Genomic DNA, 18143 nt, shown 5'->3' with positions numbered 1-18143 from the left:
CAAAAGCCTATACGGCTAGTCTACATTTAAAAAAAGTCTATGAGTATTGAGCAATAGACCTATTCATTTCAATTATGATTCATTATTGTTTCGGGCAGAGAGTAATAAGTTTGACAACGATACAATACATTTCTTATTCATTTTATCACATTAGTTTTTTGCATACTGTACGAAACAAAAGTCAATCACTTTCAGGGTTGCCAGATTGTATAATCGGATACAAAAAGTGTATAATAAGGTTATTTTATGTATCCAGTTTGTATAGCAGATTGCCTCGTATAATTGGATATAAAAATAAAAATTCAAACGTGAAGTAAATTTTGTGAGAGTTAAAATACCGATTATTTGAGATAACGAGAGATCGGACATTTCTTAATCGTAGATGGCGTGATGCGCTTGTCGCTCTTTCGAAAACTATTCTAATCGAAATTGGCGCTCTCTGAGTAATATTCATTAGCATTACAAGTAAACGTAAAAGTGACTTTTTAACCCAGCACCACTTGTTACTGGAACTGTTTTTTAACAATTTTGTCACTTTGTATAATGAGATTTGATTCTGTATAATTTCAGCGACCTAGCGGTATAAAATAAGTTGGCTCTACTGGCAGCCCAGTGAAAAACGTGCCAACGTCTGAGGTAATTGTTTAAGTCAGCTAGGGTTACTTATTTAAAAAAAAAAAAAAATTAATCAAAAGAATATTCGTTGTGTGCGTAGACATGGTAGGGACAATAAAATCGATGCCAGCGCTTCCGGTGAAAAATTTTGGCGATAAAGGAGGCTGCTATACTAATTTGGAATTCTGTACATGTTAATGTTATAGAAAATGTCAAATTAAATCTATTGAAAAACACTAATTAATTAAACTTAATACTAAAAATTGTGAAAATAAGAAATCAAATTGCACAAATATTATTTTTCAAATGTAAATTATCATAATTATTTATTTAAATTAGTGAGACAATAATATAAAATTTTCAATCATAGAGATTGAAATCAATCTTAATTTCAAAGTCATAAATGCAATCCATACAATTATATTTACATCTATACAATTCTATAATTTAAGTAGTGTATCGTTACTATGGAAACGTCTCCAATAAAACTCACACACGGTGCGAATAGGGGCATTTATCAAAAACACATACATTTAATGTCAAATTTTAATATCACAAAAAGTTTACATAAAACATCGTGATTTCACTGAACTTTTTCGCTTTTTGACTTAAAAAAAAATACTTATCACGTATCACTTTACATTTTTTATTTTTTTCTTACGAACATCTTTTTTCTGGTTGAACCTAAGCAATTACCTCTGATGTTGGTAAGCTTAAAATCGTTTGACACTCAGTCTATATAACTCTAACGTCAATGGTAGGTCTGCAGTTTTGACATTAATGTGAAATAAGCCATTCTTTTGAGCGTTATTTTTATTACCATGAAGGCTATAAAGAAGGAGAACGATCGCTACGTGTTAAAGCATTAGCGCGTCTGTCCCTGAAAATTTGTAGAATTTATAGTTCATTTTTCAGCCACCAGCCGCGCTGTCATCAAGAAGTAGTATCTACGAAGTTCGCTGTTTATGAGTACAAGTAGATGAAGTTAGTTGCGATCGTTGTCCTTCTTATAACCTTCATGTTTATTACTATAGAATGTAGAGAAAATTTTTACTACAGATGATACTTAAAATATTATTTTATTGAGTCAATTTTTATAATTTTTGTTCATTTTTAATATATTTAATAGGGAGCCTATTTAATAAATAAATAAATAAGGTAAATAACGACATATAAAATTAATTTAACCCATTTAGTCATTTTTAGGCTAAAAAAACTTGCATTGCCTAGGAAAATTGAGCATATTTTCCTTAGTTACAGAAAAACTGCAATTTTCATAATCTCCACCAACCACCGTCGTAATTTACGTAAAAAAAGCTTTAATATCCTTTTTCTCCTGACGTTCTAGGATGATTTTTAAGAAAAGTGCCGAAACTGAACTTAACCTAAAAAACATTATAGGATTAGAAATTAAAACGGAAGAATGTGTTCCAATGGATCTTGCATATGATAATTCTTGTATTAAAAGTGAATCAGCTTTACACACAGAATTAATTTTAAAAGATGAAGATATTGATGAAACATCAGAACATTTTAATAATTCAATTGTTGATGAACAATCAGTTATCGATCAAAGTAATTTAAAAAACTTTAATGGGTTGGAAATTAAAAAGGATTTAGAAGAAAGTGTTCCAAAGGATTCTATAAATGATGACCTACGAGTTAAAATCGAATCATCGTTACATACGGAATTAATAATAAAAGATGAAGACATTGAAGAAACATCAGATAATTCTAATTCTGATGTTGATGACCAAACACTAACCATTCAAAGTAATTTAGATAGTCACAAACATGATCAAAAAGGATCTTTAACCTGTGATGTATGTACAAAAAAATTTACCAAAAAAAGTCAATTAACTAGCCATTATCGAATTCATACAGGCGAAAAACCGTATGCTTGTGATGACTGTGATAAAAAATTTACTTTTAAAAACGATTTACATGCACATAAAAAAGTTCATAATAGTTTAAATAAACCTAAAGACGTTCAGAAAAGACCATTTTTATGTGATATATGTGGTAAAAAATTTACTCGAGAAAGCGGATTAATAAGACATGACGTGGTTCATACAGGTGAAAAAAATTTTTCTTGTGATGTCTGTGATAAAAAATATACCGCAAAAGCAACTTTAAGTATGCATATTAAACATTTTCATTCAAAAGAAAAGCCTGAATCTTACTCTTGTGATGTTTGTAATAAAAGTTTTAATTATAAAAGTACCTTGAATAAGCATAAACGTATTCATACAGGAGAAAAACCATTTTCCTGTAATATTTGTGATAAAAAGTTTATTCAACGTCACTATTTAATTGATCATAAATTAACGCATACAGGAGAAAAACCTTTCTCGTGTGATGTTTGCGATAAAAAATATACTCGATTATATTTATTAAATTTTCATAAACAAACTCACACTTCTGAAACATTAATCAAGAAATTTTCATGCGATTTTTGTGATAAAAAATTTAGATTTAAAATAACTTTAATTAGGCATAAACGATTGCATACAGGAGAAAAACCTTTTACCTGTGATGTTTGTGAAAGGAAATTTACTCAAAAAAGTGGCTTAGATAAACATAAACTCGTTCATACAGGAAAAAAATCGTTCTCATGTGATGTTTGTGATAAATTATTTAGTCAAAAACATCATGTTACTCAACATAAACGAAGTCATACGAAAGAAAAACCTTATGCATGCGATGTTTGTGATAAAAAATATTTTAAAAATCAAGATTTAGTTAAACATAAAAAAAAGCATGCAGACGAATAATATTTTGTGTGATTTTTTGGAAAAATATTTTATATTCACATATTTTAACTTTTTTTTTTAAATAATATTCTTAAATAAAATTTATATTTTATATAATTCATCTACTTAACATAAACCCTTTGAATTCCCGCTCTCACATTATTCTACTTCTTTTTTTTAAATTAAGATAACCTGTCGAAAAAACTTGTTTGAAGCTAGCTGAGGGACAAAAATGAATCGATTTTAATTTTTTGTTTGTTTGAAAGGTAATTTGATCGTGAGTGTTCTTAGCTATGTTTCAAGATGCATAGATTAGCTATGTTTCAAGATGCAGATTTTCTTGAAATATATAGCTAAATACACTCTCGATCTTATCTATTACCTATAACAATTTTTTTTTTAAATCGGTTCAATCGTTTATTAGCTATGATGCCACAGGCAGACACGTTAAACTTATAATATCCCTATTTGTTAATCGGGAGTTTAAAATGGATTTAAATAGGTATATAAACTATATGAGCCCCCACTAGTTGTTAAAAATGCATTTCTAGCTACCAAAATTTTCATAATATCGAAAGAGACAAACATAAAGGTTTTAATGCAAATATAGATCTCTATCCTAATTTAGTACAAGGTACTAAAATAAATAATAAATTTTAATGTTAGCCCTTCTTAAAGAAGCTAAGAGTTACATGTTATAGGATTTTTAAACAAACAAGGCTGGGAAAAAGAGACAAATTATCGAGAGCACTTGGAAAATAAATCTGGAGTAGCGTGCACTAGTTATTTAATAAAATATTCATAATTTTAGATTATCTTAGTGCCATTTCCAAAAGATTCTGAAGGTATACCTTAAATTCAAGATATATTACACATGGATAGAGGATCCCGTGTATTGTAATTGGTCTGAATTCGATATATATATATATATATATATATTTTTTTTTTTTTTTTTTTTTTTTTTGATATCAAGAGGGGGAAATGCATGGCTGCACTGACCGGGAAGACCGGGAAGTCTCCTTCTCAGGGGACATCCGGCACGGTGCGGGGCTCGGACTAGTGTGTCAAGTCTAGAACATACCCGCTAAAACCTAACCTCTTGAGGATACTCCTATGTACCCCGCGCGGAACCGCCGTCAGGCATTACTTCGCCCGGGGAGGACTGGCTTATTGCTGCCTACTTCACTGTTGTCGCTGTGGGCGTCTTCTTGGTCGATCTCCCTGGAGGATCTTCATCATTTTGGCCGCTGCATCGGCCACTGCCTTCCAGTTTTCCTCGCAACGAACCATCAGGCCAACGAGTGGCTAGAACAAGCTAGCAAATGAGTGGCTAGAACTAAATAAAATATAGAGATATCTATATGACGCTTATAAAGATAATATAAAAAGAAAGATTATAATCGCGCATGCTTTTAATGGTTTTATATAGTTCCCAGTCACTCATACTGAGGTGCTGTTTTACGTCATATTTTATGCCATAAATTTTATAATCTATTTATATAGAGATCATTGGTTAAATTCAATGACTTTTAGACTTCCCCCTTGTCCCCAACGATTTAGTTACACTAATCCATCCGGTATATACGATATGATTACTCAGCAAATCTTATTTAAAAAACAGCACGTGTAATAGCATTTGATTCAACGATTACAAAACTCAGAGCAAAAACCTCTGAATTATAGAGACATGCCGGATTCTTAAAACTGTATAAATAATACAAAAGGTACCATAAGATTAGCAAAAACTGCTTAATGTAACTGTACTTCTGATATTGTTTTGATTTGGATGCGTTGTCGATTCGTAATTGTATTTATACTTAAATTGTAATAAATTTCGATTTTTGCCCCAATTTCCTAGATCAGTTTTTTGTATTTTATAAATACGTATTTCGACTACCAAGTAGTCATCATCAGTAAGAATTAGCTAGTCGTGATTACTCTTATTATGAATGTTACTCTTTACTAATTTGGTAGCGGACTGCACGCAGGAAATTGGGGCAAAAATCGAAATTTATTTCGAAATATCCTAGAGTTCTCATTTATTATCTTCGATAATATTTATATTAAATTGTAATGTCTGCCTAAACACGAATGCATACAGATATCCGAAACACTACTAACCTGAATTACACCATCACGAATACGCTGACTTATAAACGCTTACTCAGCGACAAATTAGACTGCTTCTATTTCCATTCATTTATTAAATATATGATAAAGTAAATACAATTTTAAATGTAAGATGGAATTCCATACATAAATTAATATAAATTTTGGAAATAAACATGGAAAATAATTTATTGCATAAAAAAAATACAACTTACTCAATTAACTATGAAAAAATTAAAACCGAACAAAAATTACATATGAAACCAATAACTAAAGATGAAATGGAAAATAACAAAAGTGAACTGGAATTTCAGGAAGTAAAATCAATGTTTGAACGTATAAAAATCGAACGACAATTACATACCGAGTTAATAATAAAACATGAAATCCTAGAAGAGAGCATTTTGGATGAAGATGAAAATAATACTTGTTTAACTAAAAATAATATCATTAAAACGGAACAGCAATTTGATGCAAAACCAATAACTGTAGATGGAATTGGAAAGAATAAATTTGAACTGGAGTTAAATGCGAAATTAATGTTAGATGAACGTATAAAAATCGAACGACAGTTACATACTGAGTTAATAATTAAAGATGAAATTCCAGAAGAGAAAATTTTGGATGAAGATGAAAATAAAACTTGTTTAACTAAAAACAAAAACATTAAAACGGAACAGCTATTAGATGCAAAACCAACTATAGATGGAATTGAAAAGAATAAATCTGAACTGGAGTTAGATGGGAAATTGATGTTAGATGAACGTATAAAAATCGAACGACAATTACATACTGAGTTAATAATTAAAGATGAAACTTTGGAAGAAGATAATATTTCAGATGAAAAAGTACTGAAACAAAATGAAATAAACGGGGAAAAAAATTTTTCATGTAATGTATGTGAAAAAAAATTTACTAATAAAAACAATTTAGCTAGACATAAACGAGCTCATACTGGAAGAAGGTCTTTTCCATGTGACTCTTGCAATAAAACATTTTATCGACAAGACCATTTAAATATTCATAAAAACATTCATGGTGCAGAAAATAGTTTTTCATGTGACAAATGCAATAAAACTTTCTCTAGAAAAGCCAAGTTAAATGAACACAAAATAATCCATAGTGTTGAAGAATGTTTTTCATGCGATGTTTGTAATATAAAATATACCAACAAATCTTATTTGGCTAGACATATACGACTTTCAGTAAACCATAAAAAGGAAAGGCGTTTTCCATGTATTTCTTGTGATAAAGCATTTTCTTCGAACGCTGATTTGATTAGGCATACACAAATCCACACAGGAGTAAAACCTTATTCCTGTGACGTTTGTGATAAAGATTTTACGAGGCAGACCAGTTTAGTGATACATAAAAGAATTCATAGTGGAGAAAAACCCTTTTCGTGTGATATTTGTGATAAAACATTTACTCGCCGTGATTTATTAAGTAGGCATAAAATAATTCATAGTATTAAAAAACCTTTTTCGTGTGATATTTGCGAAGCAAAATTTATTCGACGTGGTGTATTAAGTGCACATAAAAGAATTCATAGTGAAGGAAAAATTTTTTCTTGCGATACTTGTGATAAAAAATTTTATTGGAAAACCTCATTAAATAAACATAAAAAAATTCACAAAAATGAAAAGCAGAATAGTAATTTCTCTACTTGCCATGTTTCATGTAATGTTTGTAATAAAACTTTTAAAAAGCAAAAGTATTTAAATGCCCATAAACTATATCATGAAGAAGAGCATTTTTCATGCAATTTTTGTGATAAAAAATTCTTTTTTAAATCCGGTTTGATTAGCCATACACGAATTCATACTGGAGAAAGGAATTACCTATGTGACGTTTGTGGTAATTCATTTTGTTATAAAAGTAGTTTGATTATCCATAAACGAATTCATACAGGAGAGAAACCTTATTCGTGCCATGTTTGTAACAAAACATTTATTTCTCAACATGGCCTAAGGTATCATAAACGAATTTTTAACAGTGAAATACATTTTTCATGTGATGCATGCAGAAAAACATTTACTAGTTTCGATAAGTTAAACAATCATAAACAAATCCATACCGAAGAAAAAAGTTTTGCCCGTGATGTTTATAATACAAGATTTAATCAACAAGACAATATAACCGAACATGGTCGCATTTACTCTGACGAAAAATCTAGAAATTTTTCGTGTAAGTTTTGTAATAAAACATTTACTATGAAAAGCGATTTGATTAACCATAGACAAGTGTGGTGTTTATGAAAACATACTCTATTATTCCGATGAGTGATGACATTTTCTTCTTATTTATAAAGTGAGAGGAAGATGGCACGCACAGTGTAACAGTCTTAGACCATTAAGGACTTAATGGTTTAAGAACTGAATGGTCTAATTTAGTTAGAGTTAAATCAGAACCTAGGCAATATTTATAAAGCTATTTTAACTATTTCTTAGAGTAGAAACATATTTTTTTTTTTGTAATACATTTCTATTGTACTGTTTCATAACTTCAGTTTTTTAATCAATACTTCGTTTCATTTGAAATTACTGTTGCTTTTTGATAATTTTTTTTTTGGATTTTTTGGTTTTTTCTTCGAATTAAAAACGAATGGTTATTTAAAATGTTCTGTGCATCTATTTTAAAATGATAACATGATTTTAAAAAGAATTATTGGATCATTCGATATTTAAGAAGTAACTAAGGAAGGAAAAATGAATATATATATATATTTATTATTATTGTTGTTCACACTATATATATATATATATATATTTAAATAAAAACATAGGTGTATATTTGTAAAAATAAAATAATAATATAGTAAAATTTTGTCTTTATTGATTTTATCCATAATTACTCTGAAAAAATTGGTAACTCATTTTTCATCAATGCGGATCGTTGGTAAATATTTAACATTTTTTTATATCCATGTAGTAAGTAAAGAATTTGAAAAATTATGTCACATCATATGATTTTCTGTGACGTGACAAGTTTCTCCAATAGTCACCACAATTCTAACGGCACATCTCAAAAATTGAAGTAACTTTTCCGATATTACTTGGATAATACACGTGAGCCTAATAATTAATACATGATTGTGTTTTCTTCCATGAAAATTACCGTAAGTGATACACCTCACGGTAATTTTCATAAAAAAAACACAATTGTCTGAATAAACGTTCGTCATTTTTAAAGGGACCTAAATTAAACAGACGTGAAAAAATAGAATTGATCACGAATATTCCGAGAGTTCTTTATGATGTCTTCTCTAAATCTGTCTTAACAGAACGCTCCCAATCGTATGTCAAAACCATATAATTCAAAACTGACATAGTGACATTTTCAATTATAAAAACAAGATTTAGAAAATATTAATTTAATTTTGTAAAAATAAGCAACTAATTTGTAGTTATTATTGAATAAATTCTAGGTAACTAAAATTCCACTTTTAAATTGGTTTGGTTGAATATTATTATGTTACTTTAAAATAAAAAATAAAACTAAATTATTTAATAGTTAGATTGTAAAAAATGACTTGTTTTAGATAATTTTAAAAATGGGTCGGCGATATTATTGTGATTTCTGTGAAAAATCATTCATAGATGATTTAGAAGCAAGGAAAAAACATTTGAGTGGATTAGCACATCAACAAGTCAAATATCAGCATTATCATCCATTTCGAGACCCTAAAGAAATATTCGAAGAAGAATCACGTAAAACAGAATGTAGAAAATTTTTAAAAGGCACATGTTTGTTTGGTTTGAAATGTAATTATTCACATTATACGGTTGCCGAACTGGCCGAAATCAAACAATTGGTAGAAGAAAATGAACGTATTGAACAACAAAAACAAATGAAAATTGAATATGAAAATACAAATATTCCATCGTTAGAGGAATGGCTAAAACGATACCATGAACGTATTTCACAAAATAGTAATAAAGATCCTAAGATTTATCAAAATAGTGACGATGATTATGTTTGGACGTACCCGTCATTTTTAGAGCATAGAACTGATTTACCTCCGTCTTTACATAAGCTACAACCATACCATTTTTCTAACGATAAATTTGCAAGCTGGGGATAATTATTACCCAACTCCTTTAAAAAAAAAAAAAAAATGTAAAAATTTTGTTATCAATAAATATGTAATAAATACAATTTTTTATTTTTTATTCGTAAACTTTTAAATCTATTATATTGTTAGTTAAGACATAATTTCATGCTTTGGATATTAGTTTCGATCAATTTATTGCTCTGTAATATTAATACGATGATATTGATACGAACCATAGTCTTTGGAACTGACTTCTAGTGAATGCGCCACTTGAACTTTGTTTACCCTTCAGTCATTGCCGACCTTATCCGTCTTTTTTAAGACTGACACAGCTTTTCTTTAAGTGTTTTGTCCTGAATTGTCTTATGTCGCCCGAGTTGAAGGTCTGATGTATCCATAGAGATAATACCATAGAGCTGCAATGTCGCCGCAAAACGGGTGATTGCAGTAGCGGGTGACCAGATAAAGTAGGTGCGTATAGATGTAAATTGACAAAGACATAAAGTAGGCTCTCTCTCGCCTCTCCCATACACTTACAATTTCTGCCTCTTTCTACCTCTTTCTTTGCGGTCAAGAATTCACTTTTTAAGTCTCTTATGTCTATACAGCTCCATGGTTACTATGGCTACTTAGTACGTACTATGTAAATACTTTTGCGGTAAGATGTTGCCTGGAAATAACGAACTTGGGTGAAGAAAATTTTTATTTTTTGTTCGAATAAATGGTTTTACGTTGGAGAAAGAGGAATTATTTAGTCTTTTGTTGAGGTATAAACCCATGAACCCTAGATGCATTAAAAAAGTAATGAATGATACTTTTTATAGGCAACTTGTATAGCGTAGCTACTATAACTATTTAGTATATGTTTAAGTTTGACATACATAATACTTTTTTTTTCTTTTTTTTTATTATTATTAAAACTGGCTTCAGCAAATCTTCTATACAGCCATTAACCAAAAAAATACAATTAAGTAATTATAACAAATAATAATACCTATACAGTGATGGGAAAATGTTCCGCAATACTTATAAATTATTTTTAAACGGTTCAAGACAAAATACGGATATTTTAACAAGTGTATAACGCTCACAAAGCCCTCGTAAGGGAAGCAAAGTATTTTTTTTAATAAATGGAACGGGGGAATTTCAGCCCTTTTGTCTTGAATCGTTTGAAAGAAATAAAATAATTTGAGAGATCTTTTTCCCAGCACTATATATTGTCTACAAATTTTAATAATGTAAAAATAGTTAGCACCTGAGAGAATTCTTTTAATGTTAATATGCTTAAAAGTGGCATACTCAGCCAATTTTGATGCTAAAAAGTTGAATAAATAACGAAAATGTGCAGAATTACATCAACTATAGCTTTTGTATGCAAATTTTTAATTAATAACTACTTTACTCAACAAAGTCTTTACTTTTGTGGTTAAATTTAATAGTGCCCATATCTCCTAAATGTAAGCTACTTTTGACTTAAAATTGTTCAGAGAATACACTCTTAAGCTATGACCACCAAGTCACGGGCATCCTGTATAAAATATAGTTTATAATATCTTACCCTTATACACTCTCGTGTGCGATTGTTTATTTTACACACCGTTAATAATGTCTGAATCTTAATCGAGGCAATAAAATCGAAAAAAACAGTCTGGCCCAGGAATCGACTCCTCGACAGTTGATTTTTATGGGAGGCTCTGGAAAATGTTTGTCTATGATCATCTTCATTCGCACTTGTGCTTTTTTGATTTATGTTCATAAAGTGAGATAGAAGTACCCTACTCCCGGCATTTAAAAAAGAACTATTGGATTTTATATTTTAATATTTTAAACCGTCACGAAAAAGGAGAAAAACTTTCAACTGTCGAGATCTCTCTAAAACTGTAGTAATATGTAATTCACGTCGAAGATGTTGCTTATTTACTTAAGTATAAGGTTTAGAAACAATTTTCGATTTTTGCCCCAATTTCCTAGATCAGTTTTTTGTATTTTTAAAATACGTATTTTCGACTACCAAGTAGTCATCATCAGTAAGAATTAGCTAGTGATTACTCATTATTATGCATGTTACTCTTTGCTAATTTGGTGGCGGACTGCACGTGTTATATTGTAGTTTAGAGGTTACTTTAAAATTTATCTTTTTATTGAAACCATAATGAAAAACTGAGCTTTATCGTGGATTACTTATATCGATTTAATAAAATAAATATAAAAAAATATAATTTTCGTTAAGTACATTTGGCGGGAATCGATATGCATATACAGTTTATATAAAAAAAAAAACATAATAGTAATAAATATTTTATAATTATTTTTACAATTAGCCATTAAAATAATTAAAGTAGAAAAAAATAACTAGGAAATAACAATAAATATAACAATTATAAAGTGTTTTAGACGATGCGATGCAATAATAACATTTAATACTATTTATTTATTATTGGTTTAAATTATTGCAATAAATGTATGTATTTCTCTGAATATGTAGATTCCGTCCCAAATAGTACAATAAACTTGTTTGCTGGGTCTATCGACTTGCATTGGCTTTAGAAAATTATTCTAAAAAAGTCTATATGGTTAAAGCGTAACTTTTTAGTTATAGCCCCTGCGCCATTGGGGCTTAGGTATATCGTTAAGTAAGCCAGATAAATTTTAAATGATTTTAAAAAGGTCAAAATGATAAAGTAACCCAAAATTTAAGATATTTTTATTAATAAACTCCTTCATGAATCTCCCCTTCTCTTTCGGGGGTCTGAAAGAGTCTAAAAAGGAAATAGATAATTTTTTTTGCAAATTAAGACTTCTAATGACGTATAAGGGGACTTTTTGAGTTGCTGTTACCCCTCTCCCTCGTTTAGCCCACAAAAGTAGACTTAAAAAAATAATACCATTTTTTTGCAATTTATGACCTTTAATTACGTATCAAGAGATTCTTTAGGTCGCTGATCTCGAATTTTATGTTACAATGTTTAATTTTTATCCCCTCCCATTTTAAGTCCATATAAGGAGTACCCCGACATTAAAAATATCATTTTTCTGAAAATTTAAACCTTTTTAAGGCATGTAAGGGAGATTTTAAAGTCGCTGTTCCCGAATTTATGATCAAATTGATTCAATTTTGACAACCTCCACTCTTTTGACTTGAATCTATCAGCTACAACGAGCCAAAATAAGATCGATTATTTGCAAATTAGAAATAACGATTTGATTTGAAATTATGTTTCCATATCAGATATTCGGGTGCACCTTAAATCAAACCCAAGTTATTACGAGCCTGAATGACAACATCTTGCAAACTCAAAACTTAACTCATTTCGTAGGACTTTTATATAGGCTGCAGCCTATTGGATTTGTGTCTTGCGAGTTCTTTTCAATCATTATGATAAGAGCTATTGCAGAGATAGTCATACTGTAAAAGCTGATTCAGTGAAGAAACGATGTATCACCTACTTATGATTCCCGAAGAATAATATCGATGAATATGAAATGAGGAGAGAGGAATAATAGACAAGCTTTATTACGTCAAATTTTCTTTTTATATGAAATATTTAAATGTATAGGAAATTATTCTCTGATGGTATTTAATTTTTTACATCTTCATTTTTAACTTTGTAAAGAATGTTTGTAAATGTGTTATGTAAATAAATTTAACTACTGACGATGGTTATATTGCAATTGAAATATTGGTATGTAGCGAAACGTAAGTCTGTTGTATGTTTTTTAATAATAATTTTAAAATAGAATTTCTTAATATACAATTTTATTTCGAGTATCGTGGTATTTATTTCAATTACTGTGTCTCAACTTGAAGTCAACAAAAAATCATTCTTATACGTATATAAAAATGTTCCAAGGTGTTATTCCAAGATAAGCGGACACAACTTTCCAATGATCATAATATTTCTATTATCTTCTTATAGTCTAGTCAACAAGTTCAAATTGGTGAAATATAGAGATAATGGTCTTAAAAATACGTGTAATAGCTCGTTGGATTCAGAATAATGTCGAGAAAAATGTGCCGGAAGATTTTTTTTGCATATAAAAAATTGTAAAAGCTATAAACAATCAAAGGTGAAAAAAAAGATATTGCGTTTTTGGCCAATATTTTATAAAATATGAATATTTAAGAAATTCATATGAAACAAGTGAAAGCAAACAATTGACTGAGATAATTGTTGAAATACCAAGTATAGACAGTGTTGATTACTCTATCACATTACACATGTACCTATACATGTCACACATACGTAACTGATAATCCCATATTAATACATACTATAAAATTTGCATCTAATATGTGCACTCGTGAGTAAACAGTGATGTTTACAAAAAAAAATTTCAAACAAAAGTTGTTTATTTTTCGATAAAGAACATTTTTTACATTTAAACTTTTGTTCTATCTCTAACGGTTTGCTAGATCTAATTGGCCTATTTTGCTTATTTACGAATTCATTCTCTCTTCATTCATTCTCATGATTTAAAAAATGACCTATGACCTATGGACTCAATTGACATATGTTGCTCATTTCGAACTCACTTTTTACGTCCTGAGTGCTCTGTAAAATGATATTTCAGCATGATATCTTTTTTCGTTCTTGAGTTATCGTGTTGACAGACGGGCGGACGGATGGACGGACAACCGAAAATGAACTAATTAGATGATTCTATGAACATCTATACCAAAATTTTTTTTGTAGCATCAATATTTTTAAGTGTTTCAAACTTGGGACTAAACTTAATATACTATGTATATTTCATATATACATGTTATAAAAATTAAAAATTGAACTGTAACTTAATTATTTTTCTCGTTATTTAACGATAAAGACATATTTTTGTTTTATTCGTAAAAATTTTTCCCATTTAAATCCAATATTTCAAAAAATATCTATCCGAAACGGCTTGAACTTTTTGAGCATGTTATCAGTACCTACCTAAATAAAGTAAATTGGAAAGTGGCAAGCATTAATTTTAGTTCTCGTGGCAAATTTATCAGTTTTTGTGCTGAATAAAACATAAAAAATAGTAAGAGAAACCTTCTTTTCATTATAACTCCGTTAATTTTTGTGCAAATGACTTGAAACTTTTTTCATTTTCAAAGTTTTTTTATTGTATTACTTTTTGTTTACTTTTAATCAAGTATACGATATTTTAATTAAAGAGAAATGAAAAAATACGATCGAACCAGGATTCGAACCCAGACTTCTTGGATTCATTTCATGCGCCCTACCAATTAGGCCATTCGAAAAGTGTATGATATTTTTTTTTCTAAAAACGCCAAATTTTTCATTTATTTAATGTTAAATACTCCAAATTTCAATCGTCAATAACTTAGAACGTATTGACTTTTCGAAATATTCTTCGATGACACTTTTTGCTTAAAATTCATCGCTCTATCGATTCCGTTTGAACATAGCTTAATCCCAAATTTTCAGGTCAATCGGAGCTATAGAAAAGAATTTAGAGGTTTTAGCCACGCTTACTGGAGTATATTACATGTAAACAAATAATTAATTAGTCACAGAATTACTAGCTCACACACAGTACGCAGTACATAGTCATAGACCATCGTATGTATACATTAAAGTGCCTTAAGTATACTTATGTATATATGTACTTAGTACTTACCTATGTAATCCACAATGCTCTAATAAATTTAATTTTTTAATGTAAATTGGGTTTATTCGCAAATTAACAATTGTATTACATTTAACAAAAATACCATGTAGGTATATTTATATAGTTTTAAGTAATTCAACAACTTTTTATAATTCGAAAATGTTCCCGTAGACATCTTCTGGCCAAAGTACAATAAACAACGTGCCTACTTAAGTAGGCTAAAATTATTTATTATAAGGTTTACGAAAAAAAGTTTTTGTAAAAATTTCTTCTTTCGAAAATATTAAGATCCTGTAGAGAAATACCCTGAAATAGATAACGAAAGTAGAGATTTGTATAAAGAATAACTATTTGTCGTAAACATTACAAAAAAAAATTTTTCCATGTGGAGCCATCTTAAGTATACACGCTGTATAATGTATTCAAAGGTTCGGTTTTGAACAGGACTGTCTCTTGTTTTGATACACCGCTCCACTGTCCTCAAAATCGGGATGAAGAACTGTCCCGTTTTTAATTAAGAGTTGTAACATTGGATAATTTATAATAGAATTAAATGTAAGTTTTGATGGAGGAGTATTGTTTTTCGAAAATTGTAATAGGAAAGATTAGTGGTAGTAGCTTCAATAGAATAGTATAGCACATAGAATAGTAGCTTATATGTGGCAGATAAAAATTGTGTATCCGGTAGTTTACAGAGCACATGTACAAGGTCAAGCAAACGCAAGGGTTATCACTTTAAATTTCCGAAAAGTCGGGAGACTATATCACCGATTCATAATACTGTAAATATATAAATACGTATTTCAACTACCAAGTAGTCATCAGCAGTATGAATTAGCTAATATAAATTACTCTCATTGTGTATGTTACTCGTTGCTAGTTTGGTGGCGGACTGCGTACAAATTGGTGCAAAAATCGAAATTTATTTCGAAATATCCTAGAGTTCTCCTTTTTTATCTTTGATAATATTTATATGTATTTTTAATGTTTTATATAACAAAAATTTTCAATAATTAAAAATTTCAACATATCCTTCAAATAATTTAAAATAAATGCTGCTCGGAAATGTTCAATTTATTTACTTACCTTTGGAGGATTTATGTTGATCTCGTAAATCGGAAGAAAATACACGATTTTTGATAAAATCCCGTTTTCAGTAAAATATAAATGGTCTCGTTAAACTAATATACTATTTATGGAAGTATAGCGGAATGTCCCTTACAAGTTCGAGGAATATGTAAGTCACAATTTTGGCAATCTGGTTTTTTCTGTCTATATAAAGAAGAAATTTTTAAAATAAATCAATTTCTGGTGTATGTTAAAAATGAATTAATTTAATTCTTAAGAATTAATTAATTAATTTATTAATTAATTATATAAAAAAATATTATTAGGCACAGAAATTAACTTAGTGGAATTTATAAGTGTTATGTCTATAGTGTTATAATGTTATTTTACATGTTATTTGCGAAGCCCTATTAATAAAATATAATGATCGTTGTATTTAAAGTTTTCCAAATCTTAGCCACCCGAACCAAGCATGGGCATATTAGCATTTTTGGTGTTCGTTTTTCTAGCTACTATTCAAACATATACCAAATGTCAGAATCAATACTCCACAGTTTTGAAAACTTTTAATTATTCGGTCAAATTAACCCAAAAAATAGTAGTGAAGGTACAAAAATTCGCACCCAGCTCAAAGTTGGTAGGATTGTTCAAAACAGCATTATAAATGAAATCTGAAAAGCCCAAGAAACGGGATTTTCGCGATTTTCAGCAAAACGGTAAGTTTGATCATAAAATTTGTTCCGAAAAAAATTGTAGACCATATAAATATAAAAAATGTCTCGATACTTTTTTTGTCAGAACCACCGTTTCTGAGATATCAAAAAGTTGGAAGAGTTGTAATCATCTTATGATTCTATGGATGGACATATAATTCTATGGATTTCACATATGGTTTACATTAGAAATTGAATAATATTTTCTAACAAATTTAAATAAGTAATTATGTTAATTTACATTAAAAAAATATTATTCATGCAATTTCGTATCTTATTTTCCCAATTTCCAATGCAACAAGTTTAATTAATTGGTATTTTTCAATAATTTTAACTTTACGTTTTACATATGCAAGGAATTGAAAATTAGTGTTAACAGATCCTCCTTTTACGCCTAAATCCACTGCAAACGTTGGCGTCGATTTGATTGTCCCCATACCATGACTACGCACCCAACGGAGATATGTACCCAAGTAAAAATTGTATATATGAAGATTTCACAGTCGCCCCTAAAATTTACTACGATAGGCTCCGTCTTTTCAGAATATTGATAAATCTACCACTAAGTTGCGCTTTAAAATAGGCTAGAACTGTACAACAGTTTTTACAATAAATTTTCGTTTTTAAGCCATTTGATTAATTTGAACACTGGAAATGTTCCAAATAGAGCAAGTACGTTATTAACGATGTATTCTGGGAATTTAGAAAAGTGTTTTTTTTTGTTAGTTTATCATCAACTTTTTTATTTAACAACGATATCTCGAGTCGGAAAACTGCTCCGAACAACCAACGCGATTTTATAGGTTCTAAGATATAAAGAACTTGAAACTAAAGAACTAAATAAAGCTTTTTATTCATAGATTTTTACTAATTCGCTTCTGAATGAAGATTTATTCAGAAAGCCTAGAATAACATCAAAAATTCAGACTATTTATCTTGGAGCCATAGAATAAAAAAACAAAAAAACTTCAGTATTATAAAACATAAAATATTAAAAGAAAATTGAACAATATATATATATATATATATATAAATAATATGTTTCACTTTCTTATTAATAATATGCATAATTAAAATTTTTAATAATTAGATGCACATTAGACAGACAATATAATTATTTTTAGTGATTTGGAAAATAATTATAATATGCGTACCTATTGCTATCTTATGAATCTATCTATGTATAGTAATGTACTAATGTAAATTTATTATGAA

At 29.1% G+C, this 18143-nt stretch overlaps 1 protein-coding gene across 1 annotated transcript; it reads left to right on the top strand.

The window, feature by feature from the left end:
- Positions 1 to 8779: 8779 nt before the first annotated feature.
- LOC123293657 (zinc finger matrin-type protein 5) lies at positions 8780 to 9584 on the top strand. Its single transcript, XM_044874538.1, has 2 exons — positions 8780 to 8904; positions 9019 to 9584. The coding sequence occupies exon 2, from the start codon at positions 9031 to 9033 to the stop codon at positions 9559 to 9561; it is 531 nt and encodes a 176-aa protein (XP_044730473.1). The 5' UTR covers positions 8780 to 8904; positions 9019 to 9030; the 3' UTR covers positions 9562 to 9584.
- The last annotated feature ends 8559 nt before the right edge of the window (positions 9585 to 18143 follow it).

This window comes from Chrysoperla carnea, chromosome 2, assembly GCF_905475395.1.
Source record: "Chrysoperla carnea chromosome 2, inChrCarn1.1, whole genome shotgun sequence".
In the NCBI taxonomy this organism is placed as follows: Eukaryota; Metazoa; Arthropoda; class Insecta; order Neuroptera; family Chrysopidae; genus Chrysoperla; species Chrysoperla carnea.
Note: the sequence above shows the minus strand (reverse complement) of the source record. Positions and strands in the feature narration are given on the sequence as shown.

Bases quoted from the DNA above. Each gene is read 5' to 3' on its own strand.
- LOC123293657 (XM_044874538.1), top strand. From the start codon at position 9,031: ATGGGTCGGCGATATTATTGTGATTTCTGTGAAAAATCATTCATAGAT.